At 30.7% G+C, this 20,822-nt stretch overlaps 1 protein-coding gene across 1 annotated transcript; it reads right to left on the bottom strand.

Moving 5' to 3' along the window:
* Positions 1–743: 743 nt before the first annotated feature.
* LOC126265404 (eukaryotic translation initiation factor 4 gamma 3-like) lies at positions 744–1,559 on the bottom strand. The gene is made up of 2 exons (XM_049966765.1): positions 1,216–1,559; positions 744–1,111 (listed from the first exon to the last, which is right to left on the bottom strand). The coding sequence occupies exons 1-2, from the start codon at positions 1,502–1,504 to the stop codon at positions 744–746; spliced, it is 657 nt and encodes a 218-aa protein (XP_049822722.1). The 5' UTR covers positions 1,505–1,559.
* Between the last annotated feature and the right edge of the window lie 19,263 nt (positions 1,560–20,822).

Here is a 20,822-nt window from a genome sequence, read left to right as displayed (position 1 = left end):
TATCACTCAACATAAGAATTACAAAAAATAGATACTATACTTTTAGTATAATATTGGAAATGTTGGAAATAAATCCGAGCACTGTTAAGGTATAATTTAAAAAATTAAATAATTTAATCAATTCCGATTACTTACAGTCGCATTGTAGCAGTTTCAGTTTTTATACGACGGAAAGAAAATATATTCATCTAAACAGGATATAACGGGACATCGAAATATAATTTGATAAATAAATCTAAAATTGAACTTAGCAGCTGTATATCTCATTATAAAATAAGACAATCATTAATCATAGAACTTAACTAACAATTAAAGGAATACATTTAAACATTTGCTACAGAAACTGATAATAGATAGCAAATAAATGAACAACTGTTTGGTTGGCGGTAAGTCTTGTTATAGGTGTTGTCATCCAGCGACAAAGAAGCTACAAAGCTACACCAATATATTAAACGATGTTGGTCTAATTTAAAATTAGAGACAGACAACATTGGGTTGTCGAATGGAACGCCGAGCTATATTCTGATGAGTCCAGGTATGGTCTGCATAATTATTCGAGACGTGTTGGGACGTGGAGGCCAAGAAATTTTTCAAGGCAACGTCAGATGCCATTGCACATTTGTGATGAAAAACAATATGAACAATGAAATGTACAGAAGGGACATCATCACGAACATTGTTAACCCCATAATTGGCTGGTTTTAACGCGAGCCACCTTGGACTTCTTCAGCACGTCAAAGAAACTAGAAATAACAAATAAAATTTAATGTGAGTCTGTTTAGAATGGCTCTAAGTTTTATATATAATTCTACTCTCGTGTGATCTTCTTCCGACTGCCGCCCAGATATCCAATTTGAACATCTCAGATCTATCACATCTTGCAACATAAATCTGAGTCGATTGCTTACTTTTTGATGTTTTCCCTCCACGATTTCACTCACAGCCTTGAATATATGATCCAAATTAACGGATTTAGACTCGAGTTTTTTACCGACGGTTCTTAGCAACGTACACAGACATTCTACGCTAATTTCATGATCATAAGTGAGGAAATTCGATAAACACCGTATCATCATATTAGCTGTTAGCATTTGTTGTTTGAATAGTTCACCTAGAGAGGAAACAGGGAAAATTAAAAGTATGTGATCTAATCTGTATTAATTTTTTCTAATATAAAATATAAGGGAATTCAAAAATTGAATAAGAAAGGCTTACCAATGAATCGGACAATGCCTAGACTTTTCCTTCTAACTTTTCTGTCATAATTTTTTAGTTTTAACTGCATATTCTTTTTCTCTTCAGCAAGTGTACACTCTTCAATTTCATTCAATTTAAGGGTACGTTCGTTGTCATTAACAGAGAGTGTTTCAAATTCAGTTCTACAACGGATAACGAGTAGCTTGCGGAAAGACACGAATTCTGGATTCTTTGAAGAGGTATCTGCCAAACGCACATCCAGCAAGGCCAGTTCTCTGCAAACAATAGCGTACGTAATTGAGAACATTGGTTCGTCAATAGCCTTTTTGAATACTAAATTGACAAACCCCTGAAGATGTTCAGAAGTACTGATTTTGAGTAACTTGACTTCTGTAGAGTGAGTTTGTTCAAAATACCCCTGAATTTTTTGTACAACACTGTTTTACACTCTTCTTTCCACAATGGTCTTAATATCTCCAATTCAATAAATTGATTGCCACCCTAAATGTATTTAATATATTAACACAAAAAAATATATATGTATTATGATATATAGGATGACAAATTCACAAAAAAACATTTGTAAATGTCACAAATTTAGATTCTGCAATTAGAAATATCATCTTATGAACTATCAAATTTGTTGCCATAAATCTAAAGCTACACCAATATATTAAACGATGTTGATCTAATTTAAAATTAGGTTTGGTTAGGAACTCATGTACATAAACGTTAAATTATTTTAGATATTATATATAAGATTGGAATTTGGAATGTAAAAGTTACCTGGTAATTTGAAAAGAGATAATTTTGAAGAAACTTTTTAAAATTTTCACTCTGTTGTTTTAATTCATAAGCTGAGTTGTATTGTAACTTCTACTACCTGAAAGATATGGAATTATATTACACATTACATACTTACAAATTATGCATTTGCAATATTTATGTAGGGAAAAAACAATATTAAAAAATATATTATGTATTATTACTTTAACTTAAACAAGCATTATAAGAATAAGAATGTAAATTTAATTAGGCATGACCACTTTGAAGAAACGAGTTAGAAATTTTGTCTAGCCCTTTAGGAACTGGAAAACGCAAGTTTAGATTGAAAAAGACGTCACCATTACTTAACTAAAATTACTAACCAGATAACAGACTGCGTCCTCAGTATGCATTTTTCGAATAATTAACAAGTAAGTTGGGAATTATTATAGGAAATAGATAGAAAAGGTACAAAGGTAAGATTATATATTAAATATTAATAATATTTTTACACATTCTGTTTTGATTTGTAAGTTTAATGGCTTAAACATGTATAACTTTGTTAAACAGGAGATTTATCCCTTAATAGACAACTTCTCACTAAAAGGTTTTAGTTGTTTTAGAAGTAAGGACAAAACCCCTTGTTTGATGATGAAGCTGAGTAATTGTAAAATAAAATTAGTTTATTTTGATATTAATTATTAGTTTATAGGTACTGCTAATACATCATTTGAGGTGGATAATGTGGGCATATCTTCCTCGGTCCCCAGTTAGAGTTCTTATTATTCTTGCCATATAAATTTGTGTCATTTGCTCTCGGAGAAGACCTTGTTCCAGTTGATTGTCTGTTAAAAATACTTGTAGTTGTGACTAAGACACAAAATGCTCAATAGAATTCAAGTCGGGACTCCTTGGAGGTCAGTGTATGATTCGAATAACAACAACATGGAGATACTAACGAATTACTTGTGTGAGGACGTACCTCGACAGTCTGTCCTAGGGTTAAAAAGATCCCACCCCATACTGTCATCATTAAATTGCGCTGTAAGAAGGAAACTGGACTGAATCGCTCTCCTTGTCTAGGTAAATAATGGTATTGCACCATAGCATTTGTGGAATGGATGTAGATTTTCTAAATTTTTGCTAGCTAATGCATTGTTTATTAAAAGTTATTTTAATAATATATTTTTTGCAATATAAGGGCATTGTATACATGAAGAGATTTAAAATCCGATTCAAAGATACATTAAAGGAAGTTATATAAGGTTAGCATGGAGACCTGGTTAATATTGTTATAGTTTGTTTATACATTTTAAGTAAGATTTCATTTATTATGAGTATTTTATTATTTTAATGTGTGTATTATTTAAAACATTCTGTAGGTGATTGGAACTTGGGGTACGTCCATTTGAGGCATACTAAACGGTACAAAGGTATAGACTTCGGACGTCCAATGTCTAAACGAGATATATTTTTATCTCCGATTGACGTCCTAGTGACGGTTCTACGAACTTACGCTATCTGGGTATGTAATAATAATAAATATTATTAACATGTGTAATAAAGTACAATATAAACGACACAATAAATTCGTAGCCTAATTAATTATTACACCTTTCCCTGTGTTCACAATAAATCTCGTAGGAATTCAAAACACATTCTTCGATGGAAATAACTTCACATAATGCTTTTAAGTTGCCTTTTTTCGCCAAACAAATTCCGCAAATTTTATCAATTTTATCAATTAGGAAAGACTCCGCTGAAGAAATGCCACTCATGTCGCTGGAAAAAAAATCTCGAAAACCAATCGCATTTAGTGAACAGAGTAAACAGCCTTCGTTCGAAAATATGTTAAAACAGTTTTTCACTACATTAACAGTAAAATAAATTTATCATAATAAAATTTATATCTATATATATAATTATAAATGGTAACTATCGTGATAACATATTGCACCAATCAATCCATTGTTTACAAAACAAAATAGTCAAAATAGATAAGGATGTCGCATCGGTCCATCGTTGAAGATGATGATAACGTAAGATAACAACGGCCTTCCTGACATTGCGGCGTCCTCGCACCTTTTACAGTTTTGCAAAGATTCACCTTACACCGGTAATCTGTAAACAATATAGCAGCAGTACAAGCTCAATATATATTCGAACAACTACGCCTAAACCAGAGGTCTAAGGGACCTTATTTCATTTCAATATACTATCATGTAACACAGTTAACAACCACTAGGAGCTCAAAGGCGACTCAACCATCAACAGGTCTGTTACCCGCATGTCTTTCAAGTGCTATCAAAAGATACCATTTTCTAGACAGGAGTTCAGAAGCGGTTCAACCATTACCAGGTCTGTTACCCTCTCAGGCCCAGAACGCAACAATTTAAGCCTGCCAAGTAGGGATCTTAAACATAGCTTGCTACGCAGGGACCTCTATACATAGCCTACAAAGTAGGGACCTTTACATACATAGCCTGCCACGCAGGAACCTTCAAACATACCCTGCTACACAGGGATCTTACCAAATAAATCACAAAATGTTATGTTAACAATATAAGCAGAGGCAGTCTACACTTCATTCGAACATACTAAATGATCAACAGAAAAAGGAAAACAAATTACTAGACTAGGTAGAAGTATTTTAATTCTCCCAGAATAAAATAAAAAGCATTGCAAGTAAAAATAAAATTAAATTCATACCAAAATATATCAATAAATAAAATAACAAACGAAATTTAAAAATTTATATTAAAACTTTTTATGAGGATTCGAATCTTTTTTATTATTATTTTAGATATTTATAATGAGTGAGTTTGGTACATTTGTCTAATATTTTATCTTTATAATTATACAATTTATAAACCTGAAATAGGTCTGAAACTTTTGAAAAATATGATTTAAAATTATTTTTTTAAAAAACTTTTGTGAGAATTGTCATTTAAAAAATGTACAAATGAATATGAATATTTGAAATAAAATCTACAAGTAAATCACTGGGAATTCGAATTTTCTTTAATCCAGCTACATCAGAGAAACCTTGATAATTAGACTCATTAATATATTTTTCAATTAAATTAATATGTAACTTAAAATTTGCTACCATCAATAGAATTACTATTGACAAATATAGGAACACTTAAACACAAACAACTGTTTTTAAAACAGCGATAAATTGGTGGCAGGTTGGATTTGTATTAAAAAAACTCTAGCATGTAGAGACACGTAGCTCTCATTTTTCAACTCATGCCAGTGAGAAGTAACAGAAGCTATGGTCGGAATGGAGCCATTAATAAATTAATATTGAGATGTAATATCTGCATTGTTGTTGCATTTTTAATTAAAACCTATTTAAATAACATTGTCTGTTCTACTTAATATTTTTTCTGTATTTAATATTCACATTATGATCTAAGTTTTTACATGCATTTTCATTTATGTTTAATATCAAGCCATTATTAAATTATTAATCCGATAAACAACTCACTTACAATACTTGGAGCATGTTTTCACCAGCCTATTCTTCTTTTAAATGAAAATTATTGTGTGTTCTTAAATTTCAACATTGAAAGAGAAAAAGATTTTTAAAAATGTAAAATTCTTTATTAAATTATTCTTTAAAGAAGTATATATATTTAAAAATTTTCAGTTAAATTGTGAAATTCCCTCTTCATTTATTTGTAATAATAGAGCTTCTAAATCTAATGTCTGTTTGACATCTTTTGAATAATTTATAAAAAAAATATTGGTTTGTATGATGGAAACAAATTGTTCTTTGGTGCTTACAACATTTATTTCTTTTAATGTATAAAATGTCATTATAAATATGTTGGTTAAACTTGTCTCTACCTGTACCTCTTCCTCCATAACTAGTTGTGTAGATCCACACGTGATTTTTAACTGTCGTGTTGTTGGAATTGATACTGAATTGTATGTATGGATTTTAGCAAAAATATTTTGTAACATCTTTTCCAGTTTCCATTACTATTGATACAAGTAGTCCTTCATATTAATATTTATTGGTGAATTAAGTGAAGAAATGTTTCAATTTAATAGAATCAATATATACTCAGTGACAAAGAAATTGCCACACCAAGAAGAGTGTATTAAAATTTAATATTGTTTTGGTTAAACGTGGATGTTATAGCAAGGAGTAAAGTATTAAAATTTGGAAACAAAATATCAACGATTTTAGATTATTTTTAATAATTTAGTTAATTATATGTTTGTCTCTTGAAGTTTTCTAAACACTCCCCAACAGTAAAATAAATGTGTTTAACTTTTAATATTTAAATTCAATACACATATTTTGTACTTTTATTTATGTTTTCAATAAATACCTTTTAAATACGTATTTAATTGCGGCTTGCGAAACATTTCAAATTTTGAAAAATGACTCAGACTATCAAGGAGCTTGGCGACCTTTGTCATATACCCATGACATCTGATTCACATGAGTTTCTTCAAAAAAGTTTAAACTAACTCTGGCAACATGGGTTGGAGAATTATAATGGTGAAATATTGGAACCCCGGGTCGATTAACGTAAGGAAGAACAATCGGCTCCATTACTTCCTGAAGATAACGTTGCGCTACCATGTTGCCTCTGATAATGACTAACCTACTTCCATGAGCAATAGCATACATATATAACGCCCATTGTTCGGTGTACATGTCGCTCAACATCAAAACTGAGAAGGACGTGTTCCTTCCCGACGTCTTCTGACTCTTTTTCGCCATTCATGTCCACCCAAACAGAGTCGGGATTCATCAGAGAAGACAACTGGATGCCACTTCACATTCTAAAGTTGTCGTTCTCTACACCACTATAGTATGTTCTTCGATTTCAGTTGTCAGGGGTAGCGAAATTAGAGGCCGACAATGGTGCGCTCCAAATGACCTTATACGGCGATAAATCGGTTGGTCATTATAAAATTATATCAGCCAAATATTGAAAATCGGTCTCTGTAGATTTTAAAGGGCGATTTTGAACCACATCTGCGACCCTTCGATGTCCGGTTCCTACTCTTTGGGTACTATCAGTCGACGCTTGACAACATCTCAACAGTAGTTGGATTTCTGTTAATGCGATTACCGATTTGTCAAAATGAAAAATTTGCTTCCAGTAGACCAATAATACGACTTCCTTCAGATTCACTTAGCTGGCGATAAATTTCACGCACTCGGGTTCCAAGTATTTTAGCACATTGATGTTGGATCCAATCAAACAGTTTTTTAAAATAAAAAAAAAAAACAAAATTTATTTGAATTGTGGTAAAAAATAAGTTTAGTGAGAAACCTTATACCAAACATTAAAATTTTTTAAACGTTTACTCCTTGCTACATCTATGTTTTACCAAAAGAATATTAAATTTGAGCACTCCCTTCTTGGTGTTGTAATTTATTTGTAATTTTGTATATTAAGAGTGATAGAATAAATTTTAAAAGACAAATATTTTTCGTATCTACGTACGACTATCGTTTTTTTAATGTGTAAATAATGCATCTTTTAATCTACTTTCTCAGGTTAAGGTAAAAAGATGTTGTAGCATAAATTCTATTGAAAAACTAGAATGCGTATTTACATAAAAATAGTCTCTTTTGAATTTATATCTTATTGTGTATTACCTGAAGTAATAAAGTGTTGTCAATATGTAGCATTCTCATAAAATTAATTCCGTCTTTTTTTTGGGCGACTATCAAAAACATAAAATAAAACTTTTGGTTATCGATATTCCATCTTGTCCATGAAGATTTTAACAGGCTCATATAGAATTTTTCAAACTAAAATGTAAAAGGTTAAAAGATATCTAATTCAATCAACATATGTTCAATGAAAGAACCTGATTTGACATTAATTGACCCATCATTACATAATTCACAACATATGGTACACCAACCATCATTGTAACTACAGGTCGTATGAGATTTATTATTTCTTGATTCTACAACTATATTTGTTTAATACACCTTCCTAACCAATAGCTTTATTACCTTTATGATATAACTCAAGGAAATAGTGAATAACCCACATCCAACTATAAATAACCCAAGAAGAGCAGTATTAACAATATTAGATAATTGTAGTATGAAACTAAAAACATATATTTTAATACTTATGTAAAACACTGATAATACAATAATTTTACGTTTTAATACAAATTAAATTACCGTAACATAATTTCAAAACATTCTTAATCTTTAATTGATAGTTTCTTGTTTTACTGGGTCTTAAATTGGACATGTCATTCAATATTTTTTCGAATTTAATTATCTGGAGTCTCAAAAAAATTAAAGAAAGAGAAAGTATTTCCAGTGGCCCAATAGTCCAAGCTGTTAGAAATGAATAGACAGATAAATAACCCAAAAACAACAGGTATTTATTATTGTTCGTCCAAGATTGAAAAAAATAGTGGTACTTTGGATCATACGACCAAGGAGCCATAGTAATGAAAAAAACATGAACTGCCAATGATGTTGGCAATAATTGTAACAATCCTAGTTTCAAATAACCTGAGTATTTAATATTTTGGTGTTTATTATTTAATCTATGAAAGCTCTCTAATATTTTACGAAAGTCTTCGAAATATCTTGTTGTTATGCAATAGGCTGTAGATGGCTAAAATCGGGGGGTGTAATAAAAATCTAAAATTAAAATTATTTACTTACAAAACATAGTATGCAAATTGACAATAAATCTCTTTGATTCATGATGTTGCCAATTATTTCCAAAATAATTAAAAGATTTACGATGAAAGAGTACTTATTAAAAGGTCCATACAATTCAAACTGCATTTCCAATAGTTCTAAAATTAATTTTCCTGAAATGTATTAGCGATAATTTTAACAAAATTGTTTTTAAAATTGTCATGATAAATTACCGTCATCCTCCTTCTGATTCCCAATTAAACAGTTCCAAATTATATTAAAAAATTTATGTAGTTTTTCTAAAAAACTACGAAGCTTCATTGTGGTTTTAAGTTAGTAAAATAGTAATAAGGTCAAAGTTATAGAATATATATATTTAATAACATTAAATAACAAATTTCAATAAATGTTTTTTATTTTAAATATAATATTTTAATTTAATGATATTCTTGGATTAATTAACTCATTAACCTCAATAGATATGGTCAATACAATTGTAATAATAATAAATAAATATATAATTATAGTGTAATAATTTGAATGTTGCAACTCTTAAGCATTGTTCTGGAATAAAGTGTACTAATTATTAAAACTATAGTTAAAATGAATATTTACCGAAATGTAAAATATTCATAAAAACAAGGGTGCTTTGAACAGTATTAAATTTCTAAAAAATTGAAAAAGGTTTTCATTTTAAATGCGGTACAATGTATTTTTCGAAGACATTTTATTTTATTTATTTTTAAATCCATTACGTTACCATGCTCGAAAAATCTTAAAACTTACAGCGTCAGAAGCTAATAATAGGTGGGACTCCCGTTTAATTAAGTCACTTATTGATGCGTCGTGGCATCGATCTAATGAGATTATCGATATTTTCTTCTTATATCTCACCCAGGCCAACTGAATCTGGAGTTTTAGTTCATGAAGAATCTGTGGAGGGCTGTGTAAATCCGTTAAGCGTCTGCCTATCATATCCTGCACATGTTCGATTGGGGAAAGGTCTTGAGATCTGGATGGACAAATTCACATGTATTCCTGGCAATATTTGGACAGGTATTATCTTGCTGAAAAATTAGTCTGAGCTCTTTTCTTATGAAGAGATGAAGATAAGGTTCTAAAACGTCATACACATATCGCTGAGATGTCATACTGCCTCTAATGAAAACTAAACAATAGTACCCCACATTATTAAATCCATAATTTTGTGAACGTGCCTATCCACAACAAAGCGAGGACTACGTCATTCTTCAAGTCGCCGTCTTACTAATGTATGACCATCGGGCATACCCAATCAGAACCGTGATGGGTAATGGTATTCCATTCCTCATCCCACTATTGACGTTAGGTAAACAGATAGGATATAAAGGATACCAATTGGCCTATCTTCATAGCCAAAAAATTCATCAACAATCATTCGCGTTGAATTCATCCTGTCCATTAGGGCCAATAATCTAAGGAATACGGACTTGTGACTGTGGTAGCTTTGGGTCTTCCAGCACTTCTTCCTCTACCTTTTCTGCCCTCTACACTCTATGACTGCCAACAACACAACGCATCACATCACACACAATGCTCACATTTCTATTCAAATCCTGCGATATTCTAAAAAAAAAATACTTGCTTCATGCAGGCCACTATTCTACCTCTATCAAACTCGCTTAATTGGCTAAAATTATTTTTTCTTCGTACTCTAGGTTTATTATAAACTAGCTGTACCCGTGATTTCATCCGCATGGAATTTAACAAAAAAGTTAATTAGTTTATTTATTTTTTTTCTGGTTTTTACATTTTTATTTGTTGATTGTCATAGCAAAAGTGTCACTGATCGGGAATTGCAATCTTTTGAATTCAAATGGAAAATTTGGTGGTATTATAGGAATCCGTGGTATAAATACTATTTCACCTTTTCCGCATCCGGATATTATACGATCTTCTATAACGTTTCTTTGCAACGACACTACTCACAACCTAGTACCATTGCAAATTTTCGGCGGGTTTAAATTACGCAATAGCATGATGGTAACGCCAACCTTAAGTTCAAGTTTGTGGGGGGGTAGACCAGTCACAATTATACTGTTCAAAAATTCTGTTGGGTAATTAACCACTTCATCCAGAGTGCAGACTGTATTGATGGAAAGATATGTCCTATTTACGGCTTCTATAGAAATTTTGTTTGCCATAGTGCATTCGTCCCATACTACAAAAACACAATCTTGTAGTACTTTAGCTTTAAGACTATTTTTGGGTATATTGAAGACTGGATTTTCCGTATGGTCTAAATCTAGTGGAATTTTAAACATAGAGTGTGCCGTTTTTCCCACAGGAAGTAAGGTTGCCGCTATGCCGGACGATGCGACTGCTATGGCAATCGTCTTTTCTGTGCGTATTTTGGCCAGCAAAAGATTAATCAAAAATGTTTTGCCGGTACCACCTGGAGCGTCTAAAAAACACTCCACCAGCGTTTGCATTTATTTTATCAATGAGGAGTCGGTAAATTTGATTTTGTTCATCGTTTAGTCGTGGTTCATTATGATTTATAGTATTTTCAAGTTCAACTGGGTCAAAATTTGTATGTTCAATATATTCTGTGTTTAAATTTTCATCAATTCCATTAGTCGCTTGTGGAGATGGTAAACCATAATGAGAGAGACAATTGTCGACTGTCGAAAGAAGAACGTCTTGTAATGTAAACAAAGCTCTATTTGTAAATATGTCTAAATGAGTATTTATATCTGCACCCGGGTAATGCCGTTGGAAGTCTCTTACATAATCATCCGTAAAATGATCCTTGAACTTGTCCCATAACTCTGTGGGATTTGAGACATTGCAGAAAACTAAAATAATGGCGAATAGTTCTCGTAATTTAGATGCGCTGCTGCTTATACTGGCATCTGTTAAAGTGTTCCACCAGTGACTATCGCCTTCTAGTAAGCCAAGAGCAAGGAATGCCGCTTGATATGTAAGTTGTAAAATACCATTCACCCTTTTGAGACTTTCGAAAGAAGTTGGTCTCTTGACAAATGTTAATAACAACCTCAGATAATAACATTCCTGATTATTGGGGTGAATTGTATAGATTCTCCCAAGTGTACGCTCATAAAATATGCCGGGATAACCTTCCACAGGAGTACCTCGATATCGCCGTTGGAATGTTCCATTTTGTTTATTAAATGTGTAATAAACTGGTATTTCTTCATACAATAAAGAAGCTGCGAATACGTTGTTATTACATAGATCGAAAAATGCCATCAATGTCGTATTTCTCGGATTTTCTACCACTCTACGGGCATTGCTTGGATCAAAATAAACTCTCTGACCATTTTCTAAGTGGATATCCAGGTGTATTACTGCGGGAAAACGTTCGTGAATTGAAAATGATAACATGCGCCAGACTGCCTCGAAAGTACTAATATATCTTCCACTTTGATGTGACGTTACTTCATCGTTAGCATTTTGTATACCAAATACCGCCAAGTCTGAACCTTTATTGACATATTTACAAATATTTGCAAAGAGATTTGACTTCCTTTTTGGCATAACTAAATATTAGAAAAAAACGTTACTACGTTACTAACTAAATAAAATAACCTATAAATAATTTATCAATTTCAATGTAAATCTGAATATTGAACTCAAATGTACTTAATTTATAATTATTTATAATCATTATTACTTAAAGGTAAAAAAGGAAAGCAGTAAAAATGTAACAAAATATTTTGATTTAGCCTGAACAAACAGACAGATAGACATAGAGACAAAGATTGTAAAAAATGTTATTTTGGTGTATGTACCCTATTTATATTCATATGCATGTAGTAAAAAGCGGTTATTTCAATATTACAAACAGACACTCCAATTTTATTTATATGTATAGATTACTGAGTAAAACAAATTGTGACAAAAACCAAGAACATGCTTGTTTGCAATACCTTAAAGAAATGAAAAAAAAAAGAAATAAAAAAGTGACAAAACATTTTTCCGATTGACTTCAAATCGTATACCAAATTATAATAAAATATCTTAATACGTTCTGGGTGTTGCATTTTTTTACGGGCAATCTATTAATGAATAAATGGTGTAATTAAATAACTAACCTATTACATATTAAAATTTTAAAGTAGACATAGAAGGTGTTTCACAACATATGCGTTACATAAGAAGTCCATTTAAAAGAAAAATTGTAATAGAGCAACAGGAAACGAGATAAAAAATAATTCAATCCATTTATAAAAGCTATTCGAAATTGTTCCCATTGATTTGAATGCAAGGTTTGGCCCGCAGTTGTGAAACATTTATATATTAAAAAAATATGATCAGCCGAAACACCCTGTATATTAGTGGAGTAAAAATTCATAAATTCTATTAAAAATAAATTCTATGAAATTCATATTTATATATAATTAGAAAATTTTTTGAAATTTTATATTACTGTATATCACCAGAAGTAATAAACTATTGTTAACATGCATCATTCTCATAAATTTAATTCCGCCCTTCCTTTATAAATATATGCTTAATTTTGTCAACTTGATTGATTTGACATTAACTGACTCATTATTAGGTAACTCACTGCATAATATGGAGCACCAACCATTATTGTCAGTAAGGGAAGTATCAAACTTGATTTTTGTTGGTTCTAGAAAATTATTTGAATAATAATCTCAAGTTCATAAGTTGGGGATGTTAAACTTGTTTAAATTAAATTGTTACTTAAGTTCTACTTTAGTGTACAGCTAAATAGTGATTATTAGTTTATATGAAATTCGAGACAAAAAGATTAACTCGTAGTTAAGATGAGAGAGATGAGGATGGGAATAGAATTGGAATGTTGAAATCTGCTGTATGTTGCTGAACATGCACTGTCACATGGAAATCATAAGATAAAATTTCAAGTTACACAACTTCTTGCCTTGACAATTGGATATCACAACAGAATAATGAGGGAAGCAATTGAAATGCATAAACACAGAAACAACTTCAATAGAAAGGAGGACGCATTGAAGTTTGATAAAATATGAATACCATGCTCAAAAACACCATTATCGCTAAGTGGATAAGAACGGTCAACGAACAGAACGAAGTTTCTAGAACATCAATTGTCTAAGTTGTCATTTAGTTGTCAATCAGATGTTAAGTGACACGAACCAAATCAGACCTCTAAATATGCTAGCCACTCGTGCTAGCGAAACATCAGGAAATAATTCCAACAAACGTCGACCAATAAACCCGAACAACTATATATATGGAAACAATAGTCACAAGAGCCTCAACCTTTACATGAAATGTATTGGTTAAAAGAACGAACCATCAATGTATTGGACGACGCAATTTACACTACAGAAGATATATGGGATAACCGAATATACTCATTAAGAAATTACAACACCAAAAAGGAGATGTTCAAATTTAATATGGTTTTGTTAAAAAAAGATGGACTCACAAGGAGTAAACGATTAAAATTTGGAAATGTTTGGATAGGTTAACTTTGTTTTTTATCACAATTTCGAGGAATTTTTGTTGTTGGTTTACTATCATGAGATGTTGTCAAGCGTGGTTTGATAATACCCAAAATCGCAGAAGAGTAAGCACCGGACGTCGAAAAGGCACAATCGAAGTTCAAGATCGACATCTAAGTCTTCAGAGATTGATTTTCGACAACTAGGTTCTTGGCTGATATGTGGTTAGGAGAACAAGAGCATGTTATAAGGTCATTTCGACTGCAACATTAACGGCCGACATGGACATGGAATAGTATCAAGTTGTCTTCTCTGATGAATCCCGATTCTGCTTGGGCGGATGTGACAGGCAAAAAAGAGTGAGACGACATTGGGGAGAAAGGAGCGACATGTACACTGAAAAATGGGCATTATGGTATGGGTGCTATTGTTCATGGCAGTATGTCACATTTAATTTTTATTATAGGTAACAAGATAGTACTCGGCCCCATGTTGCCAGTGTTAATATAAACAATTTTAAAGAGACCCATGTAAATCTGATGCCACAGCCAGCCAGATCCCCCGACTTTTCACCCATAGAACATGTTTACGATATGATGGGTAGAACGTTAGGAAATTTATCCCAACCCCCTCGAACTTTGGAGGTTTTAAGATATGTTTTACAGGCAGCTTGGAATACTTTACTTCAAGAGGAAATAAATCACCACATTGATTGAATCAATGCCAAGATATGTTGGAGTGGATTTAGTTTATACGTGTTGATTAATCCTAGATCAATTAAACCTAGCACTACAAACAGTCTCACCTCTCTACAGAGAGAAAATTTCATCTCCCTAGTCAGGTTGAGTACCTTCCACAATAATTTAATAAAAATCCACGACCTAACCTGGATCATAAAAAATCTAACACAGTTTCATTCCCGAAACTAACTCTTCTATGTCGAAGAACATGATCTTAAATAAATATTACGACATACTTGAAGACACTGGTTACTATTCCGAGACCGAACTCGGACCTAAAAGTTTCCATTATTTTCATCTATTTTCCATACCAACTAAAAACTCAACCAGCAGTGATGATTTATGCCAGTATACAGACTCCCCATACAAAAATGCAAATCAACAATATATCTGCCAAGATAAATTTTTACAAGGAAGACTTTATTTCTCCCGGAGGTAACAAAAATTTGAACCAAATGATCAACAGAGAAGACTCAATTCCTGGACGGAAACTTTCTCCTAGAAGTCCCTCATGGAAGCGAATTCCATACATCAAAAGATGGGGTACATCAACTCCTGCACAATTATACAAAACCAACCAATGATCCTATCCAAAATTAAGATCGTTGACATAACATCAGAAAAAAGAAAAATTCAGCGTATAAAAATAAAAAAATACCCTTAGATGAAGTGCACAAAGTTACAAAAGAAGGCATAAAATTGGAAACGATTCCACACATCCACCAGGACAAAAACCACTTATGGGAACTCCAATTTTTATAATAATTGCAATTGCAATTTTAATTATAGGCTACGAAATAAGATAATTATCAAAGAATGTCTAATCCAACCACGAAATCCAGAAGAAAATGAAAACCTAGGCGAAAACCAGAACACGAATCCTTTTGTTCGTCCCTTACAAAACATCTTCAGGGGATTGAGAACAACTATAATACAATATAATAATATACTTTAATTATAATTTACGCTACGTAAATTATAATTGATGTAAATCCAAGGAATTTCCGTGGGGTATAATTTGTCCGCTCAACAGTAATATCACAGCATGTAAATAAATTAACAACAGAGAAATGTTGTTCCATAATCCCATATCTAACTAAAATGAAAAATTCTTAAACTTGTCGTTAAATTCATTTTTCCATTTAATTTTTTAATAATTGTTTGAATATTTTAAAGACTACATCGAATCCTACAAGGTACATTGTCGCTAATATGTAGAGCAACAAATTAAAAAACATTTTTAAAAGAATAATTCTTTTTAATTTAAATTAATTTTATAATTATTAAGTGTCTAAAGATTTTGTATCTCAATTTATATACGGATATCTTTTATTTACATTGTTTTTATAGAACATTTTTTTTTCGGGCAGGATTCACAAGTAAAGCAACCAAATCCTATATTAAATACAATTGATTTTATAATTTATTTTGAATTCATCATTCCTTAAAGCTAAAAATGCCTAAAAGTGTCCATTTATCGATACAAATTAAACAACAAATTGTGGAAAAGTTCCGGAATGGTGAAAAGCAGAGTAAATTTTCAGTAGATTTAAATTTAAACAAATCGATCATTTCGAGGACGATTTCCAATTTTAACAGAAAGAATACACTGAAAGTTCCCAAAAGTGGTAGAAAACGCAAGATTAACAGACCTGTGAACAGAAATACAAAAACGCTTGTTGTTTGCGACACTTTTATCAGTGCATCCCGCATAAATCAAAAAATAAACGATCTTAGTGTGTTGGTGAGTACCATGAAACGAAGGCTATAAGGAGATGATCTCTGTTGTAGAATACCAGCAAAGAAGCCCCTCATTTCTGTAAACTATAAAGCATCGAGACTACTTTTTGCATAAGAACATGTGAACTGGGCAGATGAGAAATGGAAAACGATTTTGTTTTTCAATGAAAGTCGACTCCATTACGAAACATGGTGGAGGAAGCGTTATGGTTTGGGGATGTTTTTGTGGGCTCGGCATGGATCCACTGGTTAAGTTAGACGGGATAATGAATCGTTTTATTTATCGTAACATTCTGTAGAATTATATGCTTCCATTTATTGAAGATAACAAGAGTTTAAGGTGCACCTTCCAGTACGACAACTATTCGAAACACACGTCTAAGTTTGTTAAAGAATGGTTCGCTTCACAAGGAATACGTATAAAGCCTTGGCCAGCACAAAGCCCACACCTCAATCCAATGGAAAACCTTTGAGAAATTTATCGAAAAGTCCTTGATAAAAGGCTGTCAAATTTGAGTTCAAAATCACTCGAAAGAAATTTCGAACAATTATATTAAAAAGCTACTAAAGTCAATGAAGAAAAAGTGTAAAAATAATGGATATGCTACTAGGTATAATATAACGTGAAATATTTTTTTTATTAACATTTAAGGAGTGTTTCAATGTTCTTTTTGGGGCAATATTTTCTTAAAATTGAATAACACTTGTTGCATTAAATTAAGACTGTTCAAAATGGTGCATGAGTCTGTTTACAATTAAAATATGTGATTTAAATAAATATTATATTATTTAAAACCTTATTACGAACACATGGAAATTAAACATTGCAGCGTTTTGAATGATGAATTCCATATTACTGTTAAACCCGAAACAAATAATCTGGACTACTATCCTCGGCAGTTAACAAATTATCGTATATATAGGAAAATAATAGATGTAAGGTCTAATACTCGTACCTCATATCCATTAAACATTATAATTTGTTAGATAATATTTATTAAACGAGTTTATTGATTCCACTTCATTTTCCTTGTATTGGTAAACACTACCATTCTCACTATATATATTGGTTTTACTAAAAAAAGCAACACTTTGTTTTGTTGAGCAATTTTAATGAAATTTTCAGATAAGTAAAACTTGTGTGTCCATCAAAAAATTTAAGTGTGAATGTTGTTATGATATATTTTTAATTAATTAAAATCTAATTAATTTATATCCCCTTTCTTATTGACCATATATTTCATTTAAGTTTTTGTAACAAACCATTATTAAATAATTAAAATTAGGTCTAATAAATCTAAAAACCAATTAAAGAGGCTAGTAAACATAAAATATTCTTTGGTTTTTTCATGTTTATTCATTTTAACGTATAGAATGTTGTTCTAAATATGTTGGTTCTTCTTGATCTTGTTGTTGTCATCCTTTTGTACTGCTTCTTAACTATTATAATTATGTAGATTCACTAACTGAATTGAGGTTGAAGATTATTTGATTGTTCTACGAAAATATTTTGCGTCAAGCAGAAAACGTTTTGAGACACTCTTCTCCAGATTTCACTACCATTGATACCACTGTGGTAATATTTGTTTTTGGTGTAGACATTAAATGAAAAAGTATTTCAATTTAATACTATGAATATATTAAGTGCGTCACAACAAATATTAAAAGAGAAATATTTTTTATTGTTTATAGTTTTTGTAGTGTAAATAATGCACCATTTAATCTACTTTCGTAGGTTAAGATAAAAAGAAGTTGCAGCATAAGTTCTATTGAAAAACTACAATACGTAAATACACTTAGTATCTATGTTAAGTATGTGTATTATTGCATATCACCTGAAGTAATAAACTATTGTCAACATGTATCATATTCATAAAATTAATTCCGTCTTTTTTTTGAGCGACTAACAAGAACATAACAAAAAACTTTTGGTTATCGATATTCCATCTTGTCCATGAAGATTTTAATAGGCTCATATAGAATTTTTCAAACTAAAATATAAAAAATTAAAAGATATCTAATACAATTAACATATATTCAATGTAACAACCTGATTTGACATTAATTGACCCATTATTATATAATTCACAGCATATGGCACACTAATCATCATTGTCAACACAGGGCGTATGAGATTTATTATTTCTTGGTTCTACAACTATATTTGTTTTAGACACCTTCCCAACTAATAGCCTTCATTACCTTTATGACATAACTCAAGGAAATGGTAAGTAACCCACATCCAACCATAAATAAGCCAATAACTGCAGTACTAATAATATCAGATAATTGTAGAATTAATCTAAAAACATAATTTTAATATTTATCCAAAACACTAATACTAATTTTACGTTTTAATACAAATCAAATCACCATAACATAATTTCAAAACTCTCTTAATCCTTATTTGATATTTTTTTGTTTTCTTTGATCTTGAATTGGTCATGTCATTGAATATTTTTTCAAATTTGATTATCTGTAGTCTCAAAAACATTAAAGAAAAAGACATCACTGCAAGCGGCGCTATAGTCCAAGTTGTTAGAAATAAAAAGACAGACAAATAACTCAAACACAACAGGTACTTATTATTATTCATCCAAGTTTGAAAAAAATAGTAGTAATTTGGCTCATATGACCAAGGAGCTACAATAATAAAAAGGAGATAAATACCCAATGATGTTGGTAATAATTGCAACAATCCCAGTTTCAAATATCCTGTGTGTTTAATATCTTGGTGTTTACTATTTATGCTATGAAACTGCTCTATTATTTTAGAAAAGTCATCAAAGTATCTTGTTGTTATGCAGTATGATATAGTTGGCTACAATCGTGAGATGTAATAAAAAACTAAAATTAAAATTATTTACTTACATAACATAGTGTGCAAATTGATAATAAATCTTTTTGATTCATGATGTTGCCAATTATTTCTAGAATGATCAAAATATTTACGACTAAAGAATACTTATTAAAAGGTATATAAATTTCAAACACCATATCTAATAGTTCTAAAATTAATTTTCCTGAAATGTATACCGATAATTTTACCAAAATTGCTTTTACAATAGTTGTAATAAATTACCATCATCGTCCTCTTGATTCCCATTTAAACAGTTCCAAATTATATTAAAAAATCTAATTAGTTTTTCTAAAAACTTACGAAGGTTCATTGTGGTTTTAAGTCAGTAAAACAGTATTGAGGTAAAAGTTATACAGTACTTAATACTATTAAATAACAAATTTCAATAAATGTGACTCTTCAATTTAATGATTTTTTGTAATAATTAACTCATTAACCTTCATAGAATTGGTCAATACAATTCTTATGATAATAAATAAATATATAATTAAAATAATTTGAATGATGCAACTCTCAGACATTATTCTGGAATAAGATGTACTTTTTATATTTTTTGCATATACATGATGATTCAGATTGACATAAACTTATTATTAAATGGAAATTTACAAATATTGCTTAACATCAATATATTTAAAAAAAAATTATCACGAATGAAATTATTAACTAAACAATCACAGAAGTGCCATTAATTATTAAAATTATAGTTAAAATGAATATTTACCGAAACATGAAAAACTCATAAAAACAAGTGTACTTTGAATAATATTAAATTTCTAAAAAGTTGAAAGAGGTTTTAATTTTAAATGTGATACAATGTATTTTTGGTAGACACTCTATTTTATTTATTTTTAAATCAATAGAATTTTTTACCATGCTCAAAGACAAGTTTTTAGCATATAGAAAAACGTTTTCGTTCTCACCCCCTCACCCCTTTGTTCAAGTTTCATATACCAGTTACTACGAGAGACCTATGGTTTGCAAGCAAGCAAAACCACAATTCATCGCTAAACACGATGTGATTCCATTCTCACCCCACTGATCACATTCCATACACCAGTTACTACTTTGATGGTTTGCTGTTATTATTGTGACAAAAACTATTACATAATTAAATAAATTTTATTTCTGGTCAAAATAAAACATTGAAAATATTTTTAAATTCATTTAATTTAGAAAATTCAAATTAACTACTTCAAAAGGTAGATAAACTTGGTACTGCTTATTGATTGATTGTGTCAATTAACTAATAATAATTAACTTACTACTTGTATAAATAAACTGAATGTTTATATCGAATCATTCTTAAAAAGTTATACAACTTGCATCAAATAGAACTCTAGAACTAGATATGGTGTCATCTATTTTATAAAAAGTGTACAAATTATGTGAGGAAGAGTTTTAATTAA

This window comes from Aethina tumida, chromosome 4, assembly GCF_024364675.1.
Source record: "Aethina tumida isolate Nest 87 chromosome 4, icAetTumi1.1, whole genome shotgun sequence".
Taxonomy (NCBI): domain Eukaryota; kingdom Metazoa; phylum Arthropoda; class Insecta; order Coleoptera; family Nitidulidae; genus Aethina; species Aethina tumida.
This window is presented reverse-complemented; position numbering and strand designations above follow the sequence as displayed.